Source organism: Helicoverpa zea, chromosome 15, assembly GCF_022581195.2.
Source record: "Helicoverpa zea isolate HzStark_Cry1AcR chromosome 15, ilHelZeax1.1, whole genome shotgun sequence".
In the NCBI taxonomy this organism is placed as follows: Eukaryota; Metazoa; Arthropoda; class Insecta; order Lepidoptera; family Noctuidae; genus Helicoverpa; species Helicoverpa zea.
This window is the reverse complement of record NC_061466.1, coordinates 4,953,271-4,971,570: the sequence shown is the minus strand read 5'-3', so window position 1 is coordinate 4,971,570 and position 18,300 is coordinate 4,953,271. Positions and strand designations below refer to the sequence as shown.

Genomic DNA, 18,300 nt, shown 5'->3' with positions numbered 1-18,300 from the left:
ATACACCTGCTACAAATACTACTAACAGAACGCCAGTAGTCTCATTCGCCGTTATAATATCCGTCCGTAATACGGTGGAGAGTGTGAAACTTCTTTCAGTTTTTATATGAGGTAGTTTCATTATGGATATTCACTGCAAATAAGTTGAACTTGAAATCAAATCGTGACTCCAGCAGTATATCATTGATAATTCTTAACTGATTATTACACATAGATAGGTAGAGAAAATTCATATCATTTTAGACATTCCTCTTCTTTTCTCATTTAAGTTATATGCTGTGATGAATATGTGCTAATAATATCTGCTGTATGAAGTGCTGATATGCTTGATGTTAATTTGTAACCCTTGACCTTATCTTGGCCAATCATTTATTAAGCATTAAATACAGAACACAGGTTCTTAAGACATTCACAATCTGGTTTCATACATTAATACCAAACTAGTAGTATAAATCTTAGATAGCTGGGTACCGGTGCCAAGTCGGGCACAAATCAGCTGCCTGCGTCGAACGTCTATGAAAAAGGGCTGTGACGTCACACCAGACAGTTGATAAAAATGAGGGTAATTCTACCAGCTGTAGTCTTCTTATTTTCGTAAGATGTGAGCAGCGGTGGTTATAAGTAGACTAGTATGATAAATGCACAGGGAATGTGTAAAAAAAGGATTACTATCAAATGAGTTTTTTTATATATATTTACTGACAGAATCACTAATAAAAACAATAGGAAACTTAATCAATAACACATTGATATAGACTACAGAGAATTATATGATAATTAATAAACGTTTTGGTCACAGATTAATTTGTAATTCTATTAAATATTATAACAGCTATTCAACGAACTAAAATTATCAAAATTACGTGAAAATTAATTAATTGTAATAGAATTTAAACATCAATCAATAAAACTGGCGTCTGTCGCTAAATATTCACAGCATTACCACTAACATACCTTCATAATATAAATTATGTATGCTATGTATTTATATTAACACAAAATAAATTTAAATAACTTTAACCTTTTAAATACACATAAACTGTTAAAAGACACTCTGGGCTCTTTGCCTATAAATAAAATGTTATAGTCGAGGGAACTGCAATGCACTGACAGTTGTCAAGTGCTCAAGTAATCAATGATAAGATGGCGCCCAGACAGATGGGATGAGCTGCCAAGACTACTGTGAAATATCTAGAGCTAAATTAACTACGTTAAAGCCATAGGTTCAGCATAGGTGTAATTGTATTAATAATGATTATGTAATCAAATTCTCTTTATTATTTGTGCTATACTGCAAACTATTAAAAACTTCTGTGTTAATGTTAATCCATTTATTACTTACTCGTGATTTCATCCGCGTCCCAAGAGAACTACTGCCCTGCATCCTGTTAAGAATAGTCTGCCTAGTAGTGTTGCATTGATGCAAAAGCTATATTGCAGTAAACTTGCAGTTGTTTTTGCGAGAAAGAGGAATAAACCACATATCCCTTCATCCACATATCAAAACAGTCACGTTTCTACATAATATTAGCTTGATACTTCTGTACCTACATCTTGTAATGTGGTGAACCAGTGACACTTCGGACGGACGACTTAAGTACAGTGACGTCATAACGAAGGACGTAATATGCCGTATATCATCGGCGGTTTAATATGTATTTGTGATAAGGGAATGTGGGACAGCTGGCGATGGAGAAACTATGACATACTTAATAGGTAGCTATTTCTATATGTTCGTAATAGATTGGAAATCGGTCAACTATTTCAGGTGAGTTTATATGAACGCTATTTTTAGCCACCTAAACGATGTATTAATTTCGGCGCCATTTTTCGTTCTGCAGAACAATGGCATGACAAAAAATGGCTTAGGTACATAATGCCTTCTTTAGGCGCCGTCATTTAGATGACTAAAAATAGTCTTCGTCTAAACTCTGTTTTAATACCTATATATTCTAGATAGAATTCCTCGAAACATGACCCTTATAAAATAACACCTCAACATACATGAATATTCCTGTCATCATCACATTAAACAGGCTGTAGAACTTATGTAAATGCTGCCAGCAACCAAACCAAATTCTAGACCCCACTTTGCCCTTTTCAGTACTTAAACCCAAAAAACTCGGACCCAAATCCTAAGCATTTCCCTTGCAAGAGCAAAAAAGGCGTTTTCGCCCGTTCTATACGCATTAGTCCTGTTCAGTTAGGAATTACGTACCTTGTCGCTTCGTCGAAACCTAGAGGTGAAACCTGATGGAGTATTCCGTCTGACAAATGTGTTTAGCCAAAAAAGCTTTCCATTCGAAGCCAATCGACTTACCGACTTCAAAAGGAGTCCGTTTTACATGAATAATTTATTTGAATTAAGAACGATAAAATAGCAGTCCTGACATTAATTATGCAGCAATGCTTTTTGTAGAAATAAGATGATTATGTGTTTCGTAATATCGGTTTTCATATTCTTTTAATAAAGACACCTACCATAACCGACTTTTGGGTGTTTTACTTCACTAATTTATTACAGTTTCCTCTACGTTAATAGCGTCAGAATTTTGTACGAAGTATTGAAAATAACTCTCTATTAGTCACTTTGGAGCCACGATTTGTTTTATCACAGAAATAATCTATCATCAATACATACCAACATAGTTTGATCACAATCAAAACTTAGACCTCCACAATTAACGCATAACTCAAACCGCGAACAAAGCAAGCACAGCAAGACGTTGTTCATTTCTTAAATAAAAGGACACGCAAAGATAACGCGAACAGTCTCCATTCCATACAATTTATAGCCGCACAACGTTATAGGTACATTTGTAAGAGCAATATTTACGAGCTTCTACCTGATGTCTGGTGTTATCTGCGATCAACCTGATTTCCCTTGAGGACCTTAAGTTTTCCCAGCTCGTTATACCGCGTTTAGATCTACACTCTCTTCTGTGATTGATAGTACTGCTCTGGTGGTGTATGCTACATAGTTTTTGAAATTTTTGAGCTGAGTTTTAGAATTATTTGATAATTGTGAGCAACAATGATCTTTCGATTATTTAATCGTACTTATATGCGCAACTACGACTTGGGCTCACTGACCTCAACAAAGAATATTATCAATTGATGATAATAGGTGTTGATGTACCTATGTGTGATTATGATAGCGTAATGTGCCACCTAATTGTATAGATTTAAAAAATATGCTATTATTGTAAAAGTATCTACACATTGAAAATTGCCGACCCATTAAGTATGAAACCCTTAATGATATACCCATAAATACTAGGTACTAGACATAATACCCTAGTATTTAAGCAACTTCTCGGATCCGCAACAGAAAGTAATGGCAATTACACAAAAAGGAATTACTCTGCAAAGAGCACGACACTCGACCGGCAAAAGGGAGCGTAGAAAAACGCTCGTTAGTGAACAACTCGCTAATTTGAAGAACAATTGCGTTCCGGGCTGGCTCACGACCCACGTGGATTGCGAATGTAGGTACGCCGCAAAAATCTGACTTGAACACAACCGAACAAAAATTTCTCTGCCGCTTTTCCGAACTGCAGGACTTTGTTTTGTGAAATATCCTTTTGAAAGTTTTTTTTTGTAAGTATCGGCTTTTTTTTTGAAGTTTCATCCAATTCAGGGGTTTGCTGTAGGCACAAGTTTTTTGTCATTCAGTGGAAAATCTGAACCATGTCAAGTTCGGTGTGACAATTGAAACGATATTTAGGTATTCAATTCACTTGCATAAAAATGCAAAAATCGGGAATGTGTAGGTATTTTTAATTTTTATCCGACTTTTTTTAAACAACATGAAAGATTGCACTTGTAAAATGTATGATTTTTCTATTTCTCCACGCATACATTCAACACATACTTGTCTGAAAAGCATTCAAATCACCGTAACCTTTCAATAACTCCATATCTCACAGAATGTAGGTCACCAGACTAGGACAGTACGGGTTTACTTCGACGTTCATTTGTTTTAATCTGTGCCAATTCGTTAGTTCATGGTATGATGGTCACTGACCAAAATGACATAAAGTTTACTTGATTTTAGTTAGTGTGTGGTCAGACATCAAATGAGTTAGAAAGGTAGACTAGTCGACCGTGAATGACATTAAATAAAAATATTCGGTTGTCTTCGCCCGCGCAGAGTTCGGTTATATCGCGTTTCCAAGGGAATTCTTCAAAAGTCCGGGATAAAAATTATTCTAAGTTCTTTCTCAGGGTCAACTCTATCTCTGTACCATATTAAAATGTTCAGTGGTTTAGACGTGAAAGCGTAACAGACAGATAGACGGACAGACAGACAGTGTTACTTTCGCAATTTATAATATTAGTAGGGACTAGTAGGGATTAATCGCCTACAAAAATTAAAAAAGGATTAATTTAGAACGCTTATCCATGATAACAAAAACAACAACAATACATTGTTAACCTTTGTCCCTCATTAAGTGCAAATCATGAATCACTTAATAAGATTAAAGTCTTAAGATAATTTCATATGGGGTCTAGATTCGATAACGGGATTTTATTTATATGCGCACCAGTGAAAATCTAATCTCTATTGGTATCATATTGCTATCAAGTGATTAAACGTACTCATAAACAATGCTTAAATGCCATTAATATAGCGTAAGCAATTGTTTTTTGTATGATACGATGTAAGGTTAAGTTAAATAATGATGTGTACCTCCTTTCCTTTGTGTATAAGATTATCGTTGAACTACGTATCAGGAAATCGAAAAATACTATTAAGTACTTTGAGAATAGACAGGCGTATGGTAAAATATGGAAGATAAGATAAGTAATTTAATTTTTACAATAGGTATACACAAAGTTGTACTTAGGTACATTATTCTACAGATCCCGTCTGTATAAATAAAGTAGTAGTCAGTAGTAGAAAATAACCCACCTAATCTTAGTGGATGAATTACAGTATTTTTTCCATGTGCAGCATAAAATTTACGATTTCGGCTGTCGCTGAAAATCAGCGCTGGGACTTTGTCTCGCACGGGGTCGCAGCATCATGCTGAGCGAGGGCCGTATTGCGTGGTTGTGACGCATACTACCCCCTCATGTTTGTTTTCTTTCTATTTTAGCCCTTTTTTGTTTTATTTATTATATTGATTGTTTATGTAGGTACTTATGTATGCGTCCTCAATTACGTAATTAAATGTATTTTCTTTCTTTTCTTTCTATTTCCAATATCTCGTCAGTTTTGTGGGAAAAAGTAAAAAAAAAACTGTGTAGGAATTTTCAGCGCACATAAAACGCCACTCCACTCCCTATGGACGTCGTAAATTTGTGCTCGCGTAAGAAATGCACGATGCACTGTGCATCCTTTGTGCAACTGGGTTTACGGGCTCTTTATATTTAAGTGACAAAACTGCTTGGTTATTCTTTGTGTTTGCATGTGACTGTTTTTATCATTGAAAACTAGCTTCCGCCGGCGATTTGCCTGGTGACCCCTGGAAATTACTTTGCATATTGGTAAAAAGCCCACAGCCTTCGTCGATAAATGGGCCATCAATCAATGCAATATTTTTTTAAGTCAGGCCAGGTTATGAGATTCGGTCGAGCAAATAAACTCTTTAGCTTTGTAATATTAGTGTAGTTTGTAATTTTAGGAACAATAATGAAGTTGGAAATAGTGTAGTTGGAGCTTATTTCGATTTATCTAACTTTAAGAGTATTGAGTACGTTCGTGGCGGGCGTTTCATATTCTAGAACGTACGTATCGGGAAACTATAGTCATTATCGATAATGAAAAATCATAGGATCTGAGGCGCGCTACAACGCTCGTACGTACGACTGGCGAACGAGTTTTCACGAAGATTGAACGCGGGGGCCAACAGTTTAGATTAGAAAAGTTCGCGGCGCGGCGAGCAGACCCGGGACAAATTGCTTTACTAATACAACAGATTTCCGGGCTTGTGGCGAGACCAAAATCCGACAAAAACTGTACACATACGAGTTCGGGTTAAACCGGCTGAGGGTAATTTCTGAAATAACTTGCCAGACAGTCGTCCGTTATAGCACTTTTTGTAGCTATTCAATTGGAAAGTTGCTGCTTGTTTGCACAAGTGTTTTTGTAATAGTTCTTTTTTGTATGGACGCAATTTCTACTTGATAGTTTTAACGGGCTTAGATAAAAAGGTATTTGTTATCCAGGGGTGTTTTGTTAAAGCGATTTCTAGACTAGTAGCAATATTTCTATCACAAAGTTACCTTTGCATTTAGTGCACCCAGTATGAGTTTAATTTTAGGAATAGGCAGGCTCGTCGCAATACCATTTTTCCAGAATTAATATTCCCCTATGTTGATACAAAGGGACATATAGCAAAAATTATACAAAGTAAAGAAAATCATATGCATACCTTCCTTATTCTAAAGCTTCCTTTTTGACAAGTAGGTAGGTACATCTAATATTCAATGACAAAGCTTCTTTCCCATTCCATTAATGGTTTATGTGACTTGTTGTTCGTAACTCAGATTATAATATCGTAGGTAGGGAAGTCAGGGGGATGCAGTCACGTTTCTTGTACTCCTGGGAACAGTTGTGCGTGAAGGGGCACGTACTATGAAACTTGTTCCCCTTGATAACAAACAGGCTTTTTTATGCTCCGCTTTTTACGAAAATTATGCCGCTTAATTTATGTAGGCATTTGTATTTTGGCGGAGTATTTTTGTTTTTCTTGATTATGCTAAGTTTCTTTTACCTGTAACAAAAATCCCTTTGATTTTCATTTTCAGACGTGTCCTTTCAGTAACAAAACATTTTGAGACGACCCTTGTTCTTAAGTTATAACTTTATTTGACTGGCTTATGACAAGAGAAAGCAGCGCCAAGAATATATAAGTGCTGTTAAGATTATCCTAAAATAATGCTTCGTTGATTGGCTAGTGGAAACAAAAATAAAACAAAAACTCAAATAAATCAAAGCCTGCATTAAACAGAAAAACTTCTACATAATGTGACAGTAATTTACATCACTGTCATTATATTATTCTTGCAAAAAGGGCAAACAATATCACTCATGTTGTCAAAGCCTTTGTGGAATATTAGACCCTCGTTGAGCTTGTCGGTAATCGAGTGCTGATCGTTTCCTTATTGACCCCAGCGCATTTTGGGGTCCATACCGACCCCGTTCGGTTATTAAGATGCTGGTATAATGGGTCTGATGTAAGATAATGTGTTGTATATAACCTTTGCTTTTACCGAGCTGTGGCTGAAGTGGGTTGCCTTTTGAATATATAGCATGTTGTTTATGAATCATGATGTATACGATAATGGAAAGAAAGAACAATGATTTTATGAGCACAATACAAAACAAATTAAAGTAAAAAAAAGAAAAGACACAGATATAACAAAATAGCAAATAAATTAACACAAAATGAAAATGTTGTGCCAAAGAGGTCACAGTGAGGAGTAGTACAATAGTATTGGCCACCTGATGCTGGTTTAAAAAAAAAGTATGTAACAGAGAGACTTTGTCAATCCAGCATTTGGGCCTGAGCATTACATGTTTGTAAAAAGGTCTAACCGTTTTCAAAATTGGAAGCTCTTTTTAAAGCAACACAAATAATTACTTCTGTACATAATAAAGTTTGTAAGACAAGAGATTAGAATGTGTTTCCTGTTTGCGGTGTTTAACCGTGTAAGATTGCAGCTCTGTGGTTTGCGCCGTAATTAACAACCGGTACATAAAGGGTTTCTTCCTTTGTGCATAAGATATCTAACGTTCTTGTTAGAACTTCTAAGAGAAGGTAACTAAACACTAGCTTTGTTTAGAATTAAAAAGTCTTATTTGTTGAATAGCTCTCTATTTCCTATGTGTGTATGTATTAACCATGTGTTTTCATTATTTCCTTGTGTATATGTGTGTAGGTATATGTATATGTATGTGTTACCCTAGGTATTTTTTTTCTTGTCTTATATTATCATATTTCACACACGCAATGTTTAATTATGGCTGGGCAATAGCTAAACAGTATTTCATCATTTACACTAAGCTTTTATTTGGCCTTTAAATGATTTGTAACGTTAAGAAAAATCCAATATAAAATTCATGCAACATTCGGAGTTCAAACTCTGCACTAATTCTCATTATTGCGAGACAATCAGCAGCCCTTCAATAAAACTAATAGGCCTTATTTAATGAAGCAATACCATGAACAAATTGCATGCAATTAATAAAATAGCAGTACTTTACACGCCTGCCTCGCAATAAAACGTAATGCATTTCATAACAATTTCAATTAATTTAATGTTGCGCCGCAAAGATGCTATATAATTGAACTTTCAATTGTTTTATTTATGGTTTCGCTTCAATGTTTGAGGATTGTTGATTTTAATCGAGTTGATAGAGCATTAACGTGGACGTCTTTGAGTACTGATTAAATTAGTTGATTAGTATATAAAATTAAACTTTTTATTGCGTTGTCAACAAATTATTTTTGTTGAATATAGTGTTGTTATTCGCAGTTATACCTAACTCATCATTATCATCAGCAGGCCCGCCGTAAGCGGGCGTGCAAGGCGTGCACCGCACGCGGGCGGCACGTCCTAGGGGGCGGCAAATCGAGCGACCTATCACGTAATATTAAAAAAATACAATATATTTTTACCAATTATTTGATTTCAATATTTCTGAACACAGCGCTAAGAATATTACTTACACTGCCGGTTTCAGTTACATCTGTTGATCATTTTCAAAATTAAAAATTATTAAAAACGATTTAAGATCAACCATTAGCGTAGCGTGGGGGGAGAGAGCAGGGGGGGCAAATGCCCTGGGCGGCACTATTTAGGGGGCGGCAAAATTAACCCATACGGCAAAATTAAACCATAATTACGTAATAAAAATATTTTTACTAAAAATAGATGAGTAGATTAGCAATTAAATTTCAGAAAAAGCCGCCCTCGCTTTGGTCGTCCCCTATCAATTTTGACGGGTTCATCCTTTGCATCCCCAAAAAAATTCGCGCTCGCTGCGCTCGCGCCTCCATTCATGTCAGTTATCGCAGTCGCAATTTATCTTTGTTTAATTGTTGAAGCATTCAATTCCGAAAAATCATTTTTCGCGCACATCCGTTATAGCTTTTTGTTCACTTTGGCTTTTTATGATATGTTTACTTCATGAAAACTCTAAGGAAAAAATCGCGCTCGCTTCGCTCGCGGCTTCATGTACATTTGCACTTCATTTCTGAGCATATCTTTCTTTTTGACTTTGCTTTGTTAATTTACAGTGGTTTTAATTTGTTTTGTGTCCTTAGACTAAAAAAATTTCGCGCTCGCTTCGCTCGCGCTTCCTTACATATGAAACATGTCTCATGCGTTGACTTTTTCAACGGGAAACCCACAAAAACCATTAATAACATATTTTACTGAAATTAAACATTGCTATAGATATTTAAGTTCGTTAGTTTAAGTTACCCATAATCTGTTCTAAGCACTTTGATATACATTATGTTGGTAAGTACCTACCTATTAATCACAATCTTTCAATACATAGGGGCCACTTGGGTAATGATTGCACTGCATTGATGCCCTAAGCAATTGCTTAGTCTGCTTATGGGCTAACCCAGGACTTTTCTGCAATGAGAGCGGTGCATGTACATATTTTTTTCTGTTGGACAAGTAAAATGGATATGAATGGGCAGTGGGGTCCGGACCCCCTGGACTCCCCCCCCCCCTTATATATTTAAAAAAAAAAACCCAGTATAATATGTAGTCGTAGGGCGGCATAATCGGTTTTGCACGCGGGCGAACAAACAGCTAGCGGCGGGCCTGATCATCAGCAGCCCTTTTTATCGTTCCACTACAAAGAACAGGCCTCCTCCCACACAGAGAAGGATTAATTACGTGTTAATCACTCCGCTTGCTCAATGCAGGTTGATACCTTACTTTTGCCTATTAAATACCGTAAATACATTTGTCGAGAAAGACACAACACTTTTACAAACACGAAAACTTAAAATTTGTAGCCACAGTGTAGGAGCCATGCATCGATAATGACGTAGAATCGATGGCGCGAGTCTCCCGAGCACACTTTGCATTCAACCTCCTTCTTATGCGGTCGCATATAATACTGTACCCAAACTGCACGCCTCTGTTCATGAATATTTACTACACACCCCACAGAATATGGTTTCCGCGGAAAAATCATATTCCAAATTCGTACAATATACAGAGTATTTTTGATTCGGTTTTTCGACGCCAGGTATTCTATTCTATTGTTGATTACTGAACGGGCATTTTGTATTTGTTTCTGATAGTAAATGTTGTTGGTGTTTTGGGTATTTTTATGAAATATTTTTTGATGAATATCGGGTGTCTAAATGGTTATTATGTACCTATAGGCATGTAACTATAATAGACAAAGGTTTATGTTTTTTTTTTGCAAATATAGAGTTTGATAACCATGTTTGGCAAGATGTAATTGTGAATTCTTTATAGTACGCACATTTTGGCCCCAATATTTATAGCCATTTGGAGTAAACAGAAAATGGCGGCAAGTTATGAATGACTACCTCATAAACGTTTCTATTGCAAAGACAAGAAATATTTTCTTCATACACGTAGTAACTACATTTTATGAATATATTGCTACATTTTTCAAATAAAGTTTTCTGAACACGTAGCTGCAATAATTCAAACTTAAATAATAGAGGAGTACTCTCAAGTGTTCTCATGTCACATGAACTTATGAACGATAAAACGATATGAAAGAGCTCGTCAAAATAAAAGGGCTGCTAGATTATACGTCACGAAGTCACTCATTCGGTGTTCAAAGCGAAGACTTCTAAGTATTTTCATTAAATTTTGCCAAACGTTAAATGAGTGTCTCCACACGTGAACCTGAGCATCTCCTATTATTTCTCAAATGTTATCAGAATATCAAACAGCGATTCGGGAAAGTGTAACTCTACTGTATTTATGTGTTTCGTGAGCAAAAATGGTCTTTATTACAAATGTTTTAGGGGTTGTAATTGTATGCGTGGATTTGCGTGTTCGAATCGTTTTGTAGCTGATGGCTTGCGGACTGAGGAGTTGTGAGGAGCGAGTGTTTTTCACAGTCTCATTATGTGACAATTCGTATTCGAGGCCAGAGGAGTTACCAGTGTTCGGGTAAGGTTGAAGGGTAGCACCCACTCGCCGACACGTACCACTAGTCCCTGCTTACGAACTTCGTAAATGTTATTGATTTTATCTCGGGCTCATCCGAGATGGATTTCATTTGTTTATTTGAATCACGTTGTGTCTGCCACATTAGAAAACTCGTTACGCTAGTGTGGAAATGTATTTGTTGGATAGAATTGATAGTAGTTTCCGATTTAATTACTGTGTCGCTTAGGATTGTTTCGATGACAACGCCGTTTTATTGGAAGTTATGCTGATTCCAAATTATTATTCCATGAAATATTTAGCTAATAAATAACAATAATATGACTAGTTGAATATTTGAATAGAAAGGTGATACATAAAAAAGTTTCTCACGTCTTTACCAGTCATAAAATTCACCAAAATAATAACTTCGATTCCAGATTCAGCATTATAAAATTTTAATTAAACTTAGCCTTTCAACAAAAAGATCTCCGAACTGCACTGGACATAATGAAACGTGACAGACGCTGGAAACATAATTTTAAGTTATCTCCACAAAAACTTTCATCTAAGAACTAGTGGTCACAAGTTGCTGATTAAAGAAAACTTTTTTCATTTCTTGTTTTAGTAAGTTCCTCACAATGATAGACGTGATAGAACTGAGAGCAGAAAACTGTTTACTTAGGGATAATCAACACTTTTACTCAGAGACAATCAACACCCCAGCGCTGGTGAGCTTCGGAAAGAAACTATTTTCGTTTGTTTTGCTCCAGTTTGAGTTTAAGGGTCTTTGTGACTCGTCTTGAGTTTTGTTTAGAATTCGCGTATGTTTTTAATCGACTTCCCAAAAAATAGGAGGTTAGTAATACCTATGTAATATTCCTATTGCAAACGGATTGTTCCAGAAATTCTTTCAAAATGCATTTTTATTTATTTAATTAATTAATCATGCTCTTGACGAGTGAGATTAAAATTTAAATACGTGCTATTATGATATAACACGAAATATCTTTATTTATGTGCATTATTATTTACAAATCGAGCGTGTTACAACTTATCAATTTGATAAGAATTCAGTAGAATATTCTGATACAATAAAGTTTAATGCTCTTAATCACTTATAGAGGATTAAAAAGATTAAAATCACAGTTTTTTAATCACGAATTTAATAAGTATAGAAAAGATAGTTTTGTATAGATTAATGTGGAATTAATTTCTATGATAAATATTCCGGTGTGGTGTGCAATTAAATATTTTAAAGATACCTACATATATGTTTTAAATGTTACTTATACAAATATTTAGAATATCATCATCTTTTTTGGGGTCTTAGAATATGCAGCATAGTAAAGGCGTGAATACATCAGCGGTTATAAACTCAAGATAATTCTAGACAATGTTTTTCCAAGTTTGATATAGAATCAGTAAGTAATTTGCACGTGCTGATATAAACTACAAAATATTACGGAAGTTACGAAATACTTCCAGAAGATGCGGTTTTTAAATCAGGATTAAATACGATTAGATTGATTAATCACCACATTGATGATGATAATGAACCAAATATTAGGGCAGATATATAATAGAGGTAAATAACAAGACGTGCACAAGTTGTTTTGACTACATTTGTATTTGTATTGTGGTGTTGCAACAATGAAAACGGTCTTAATTTTAGTTTGTGCCGGTAAATATTATACTTGATTGTTTATCTAATTTTCAAGTCCTAGGTCGTGTTCTTGACATGATCTTGGGCCGTGACGTACCTATAAAATACCAAGGCTTATCCTTGCCGAGGTTACTTGTACATTTTGGACGTTATTGACTTAAATCACTAATATGACTTAATTGACTTATCCTTTTTTTCATTTTTGCAGTTTTGCAGTATAAAGTATATTTTTTTAGTTCTCTAACTCCATTGCTTATTTTTTGTATTATCTACAAACTGTCACCTTTCCTATTTCTAAGTTATTTAAACTCTTTCAGTGTACATCGCATCAGCGGTGCCGCTTGGAGAACAGGAGAATGAACGTAAATACTCCAGGTACATTGAGGTACCTGATGGAGAAGGAGTCATGCACACCGTGGACCTCGAGGCTGAGCCTGACATGGAACTCCTCAACGAGATCGAGAGGAACCCGGCTAACAACTTGTATCTGCTGTATACTAGGTTAGTTCTGTTTACATATTCTCTACGACTATGAACTGATAGTATACATATTACAAGTTAGGTATCTTCTGGTAGGGCATGGACAATAATATAGATTTTTCTTCATATAGGGTTGATGTAAAAAGTCTGCGAAAACAACTAAAAAATTTACGGTTGACCAAAATAATTTTTGTGTTTGAGGACAAACTGCCACGGCAAATTAAAGTATCCGAATTAACCTGGTGCGTTGACCTACAAGAAAAAAACGCTCTGATTTAATATTTAATTTTATTTCTCCTTATATAGTCAAGAGTACAAAGGTTGACCATGAAGCGCACCGCAACCTGTGAATTTTATAAGAGTGAACTGTGTCAAACGGTTTGTGGCTCATAAATCTGAAGGTTTACTACCGTCTTTGTCTCATAAGGGATACGTTGAGGAAGACACCAGTAAGTTTTGACCGGCAAAGGAAATCTACACCCTTCTACCTACAAGTTAATTTATTGGGACAGAAAGTGCGGAAAGTTCGCTATGGGTCATAACCCAAGATCTTCGTAAAATCGCGTAAAAAATGTGAACCTTCCCCTTTTTAGTAGATGGTTAAAATCCATTCAAGTATCAACCGATAAAGTTTATTTTTGTACAGGCCAGGTAAACAAAACAATTTATCATATATAAAATTTGTTTCAGACGGAACCAAATTGTGTCCCAGACTCTTGTGATAAACGATGCAGCCTCCATTACTAGATCCAATTTCAATGCCAACCGGCCAACTGTTGTGATTGCTCACGGCTGGCTCAGTAATCAATACACTTCAACCAACTCCATCATCAGAAATGGTACGGCTGCAAATATTATTATAATAATTCTAGCTTTTGTTTTCCATAGAACTGACTTTTGTAACTAAAATAATCGCTGATTAAATATAGTTCAAAGTAGATCCACATCATCTATTTGTGTCTGATCCTCCCTTACGCTGCAACCACAGTGGGAGGAGTCATTTGATGATTACCCATGAAAAAAAAAGTATGGAACATTTCTTAAAAATTGCTTAATCTACATTTGTCTTCAGCGTATCTCCGCAAAAGCGACGTGAACGTCATTGTCCTGGACTGGAGACGTCTGGCTTCATCAGACTACGTCACAGCCGCAAGAGGTGTTCCCGCTGTTGGACGAGGCCTCGGACAGTTCCTGATCTTCTTGAACAGCGTGACTGGTGCAGCGTTCAGTGACATGCACATCGTTGGCTTCAGTTTGGGTGCTCATCTTGTTGGTAACGCTGGCAGAGAAATAGGTGGACGAGCTGCTCGTATTACTGGTAAGTTGGGATGACCCAAAGGTTCTACATGTGAACTAAATAATACATGAGCCTCCGTATATGATATTTGATGGATAGATAAAATAATATATATTTTTCTTGCAGCCTTAGACCCTGCTGGACCTCTATGGAACTACAACTCCAACCGTGTCAACCCCCGTGATGGTGTCTACGTTGAGGCTATCCACACTGACGGAGGATCCAGTGCAGGAGCTCTCGGTATCGGCTCCAACGTGGCGAACGCTGACTTCTACCCCAACGGTGGTACCTCCCAGCCTGGCTGCCTCACCAACTTCTGCAACCACAACCGTGCCGTAGAATTCTTCGCTGCGTCAGTCACATACAATCACTTCGTAGGAAGACAATGCACCAGTTCTCTCCAAGTCTCAGCTAACACGTGCCGTGGCAGCGAACTACGTATGGGTAACGATGATTTGAGGAAAACTGGGTGAGTATTCATTTTTGTCTTATGTATCTCCTTAATCAATTAGTGATAAAAATCTAACAATATTTCTATCTTGTTCACAGATCTGGTATGTTCCGCGTCAACACTGGAAGATCTTATCCTTACTAAGTATGGAGGTGATATTTCGACATAATTTTGTGAGTTTAATAAAGTTATATACACTATTTTTTTGTTTGCTTTCATCCTTTCATACAGACGTACTGTTACTATACTAAGGTAAACGCGGGTGAAGTCGTCATGCCCCAATAGTCGTCAATTAATCTAAAAACTTTTATTTATTATTTCTACTGAGCTTAAAATGGGCCGGTTTATATGTCAACATATTGTTGATAATATATTGCACAATTGAAATGACAATACGGGGTTTTAACGGTCATGGCGTCCAAGATATGTTATTCGAAACGAGTGTGCCCTAACAAAAAAGTTTTTTCGTGAAGTTCAGCTGTCAAAAGTGAAAATCAGCACTTGGTTTTGTGTTTTGATTTACATAACTCCAGTGGGGTCTGTGGTATGTTTCTTTGTTTAATTAGATAGATAAGTTTATTTGCTAACTATGTAATATGCAATTTGGAATACTTTTAACATAGAAGATATATTTTTTTAATGTGACATCTATTGGTACTTTACAACTCCCATTTGACCCAAAACCCGTCAATTTTAGAATTATTATGACGACTACTGGGACATGCTCAAAAATTGCACCTAAACTCGTCATAATGAGGATATTTTGTGTTTTACAGTACAAAATGCGAATAAATAGCTAATATCGGTACTTTTACAAAATTGTTAACTCTCTAGAACAAACATATTTAAGGTTTATACTACATTTGTTGATAAAACTGCGTTTCTTTAAGCTTTTTCTTAGGGGTACATTTTACTCTGCTGGTTCTAGATGTACGTACACAGTCATGTTATTCGATTCAATTCATATGTTTCTTAATGGCTAAATCCTCTGTTTTCTATAAGATTGCACTTTCTACGAGTGTTTTTTTTTAGGTATATATTGGCCGCTGTAGGCCTCCGCCATTCGATTAAGGACACGCGATACACATCTACCGCTTTGGGTACAACTACCACTAGCCTTTGTTTCTACTACGCTTGGATTACAATTTGTGGCAAGCAAAAATTGACTGTTCTTACACTACGCTTTTCATTCGAAATAACTGCATGTCGTCACGCGTATTGTACCGCGTCTCCCTAACGTGCCTTAATAGCGCCTGTATAAAAATTATGTCATTCAACTAGTTTGGACGCAAAAAATATTAAAATCAGTTTTAAAACTAAGACATAGCTTCCATCTCTGTCACTTCTTTGCTTGTCGTTTTGATTTCGATTCGATATTGATTAGGGTAAAGAGTAATCTTAGGTAAGATTTTTATATTTAAAATTGTATGTACCTATATAGTCATTCCATGATCGTAATTTTAATAGCAGATCATGACTGAAAGAAACTACAAGCAAGAGGGCCTTTCAAAAGTCATAGAAGCCGTAAATCAAAGGGCCACAACATCAGATGCAGCAAGAAAATTTAAAACGCCCTTTTAAGACAACTTTAATGAAATGGTGACACAAAACCGATGATTATCCCTGTATACATATACTATAGAAATAAACCGAAGGACAAGGCTATTGCGTTGAGATGTTATTGGATTAGGATATAGGAAACTATAGGAACTATGGCACCTGCCGATGACAATGTATAAAATATATGTTAAAAGGCAGGTGGAGGCTCGCCAGCTCACTTACTGGGCCCCCGGGAATCAGTCACTTAATAGCAACAAGAGGGTAATACATGAGCGGCTGAAGGGTAAGGATACCTCGGCGGACTTTGAACGCAGATCACGCGCTCCCTGCGTGTCCAGCATCACCGGCCCATTCGTCACTTACCACGAGGCACCTACCCTCCGAGCCGGGCTACTAACCCTGCTCTAGCGACTCCACTCTGGACGGCCAATGAAGGCAAGCTAGAGGCGGAAGACCTATCCCCCGTCATGCTTCACTCCGGCCAGCCGGAGTGAAGCAGGACAGGGACAGTATACTCTCCCTAGAGTACTCGGTATATATAGCCCCGCGGGGTCGCTACTCCCCGTCATCCGCCTCAGATGTCCTGCGGGGCTAATTAAGATTATTATTAGATATCTCTTCCAGACCTCGGGACTACAGAGTTCCGGATTTTTGGAATGCGAACGTGGGGCCGAAGCCAACACGCTGAAGCCCTTTATTGTGATGGGATGCTAATATAATGGACTAGGAATGGGGAAACTACGGGAACTATGGCACCTGCCGATGACAATGTATTAAAAACATGTAAAAATGGCAGGTGGAGACTCGCCACCTCACTTTCTGGGCCTCCTGGAATCAGTCGCTAAATCGCAAGAAGAGGGCAACAGGTACATGAGCGGCTGAAGGGTGAGGATACCGCGGCGGACTTTAAATGCAGATCACGCGCTCCCAGTGGGTCCAGCACCACCGGCCCACTCGTCACTTACCACGAGGCACCTAATCTCCGAGCAGGGCTGCTAACCCTATTCTAGCGACTCCACTCTGGTTGGCCAATGAAGGCAAGCCAAGAGGCGGGAGACCTATCCCCCGTCATGCTTCACTCCGGCCGGCCGGAGGTGGGGGACAGTATAAGTAAACTCTTTGTTAAATATTTTAATAGTAATAATTTTACTCGTGCTACATATGCACATGACTGCATGGTTATATGATTGATTATGAAATATATTTTATTTATAGACTGATTTTGTGATTCCAAGCGTTTGATAGATAGGAATATTAATTAAAATGCAACTATGTATCTGTTTTATTGAATACCTGCTCTTCTAACAGATTCTACCTGCTATTCTAAATAGGGATTTGGTTTTCTATCTATCTACCTAATGTTTCAAAGGCATAAGTATGCTTAACAAATTCAAGCACAAAAAAAAATGAAAATAACTTGAACCTTATGTTCAAGAGCAGAGAGTTTACATTAGCATTAAAAGTTGACGAGTACTGGGAATATTTGACGAGTATCCGTACAAATCAGACGACTATTGGTACAAATCGCCCTTTTTTTACTTTTGCCTTAATAAGTACATAAACCCATGAAAATTATTAAAAAAGCATTAGTTACTTAGAATAACGAATAAATACTCTATCACGTCATGCAAAAAATTTCATTTTCTATTGAATATTTAACACACAGTGGCGCTTCAAAGTCGGTGATTTCCGAAATCCGACGAGTATTGGTACGTTTACCTTAATAGAAAGTGCTGT

At 36.8% G+C, this 18,300-nt stretch overlaps 1 protein-coding gene across 1 annotated transcript; it reads left to right on the top strand.

Annotated features, from left to right (window-relative positions):
- The first annotated feature begins 12,679 nt into the window (after positions 1-12,679).
- On the top strand, positions 12,680-15,203 carry LOC124636904 (pancreatic lipase-related protein 2-like). Its single transcript, XM_047173174.1, has 6 exons — positions 12,680-12,793; positions 13,093-13,276; positions 13,946-14,094; positions 14,328-14,573; positions 14,679-15,021; positions 15,102-15,203. Exons 1-6 carry the CDS (start codon positions 12,763-12,765, stop codon positions 15,145-15,147), a joined length of 999 nt encoding a protein of 332 aa, XP_047029130.1. The 5' UTR covers positions 12,680-12,762; the 3' UTR covers positions 15,148-15,203.
- The last annotated feature ends 3,097 nt before the right edge of the window (positions 15,204-18,300 follow it).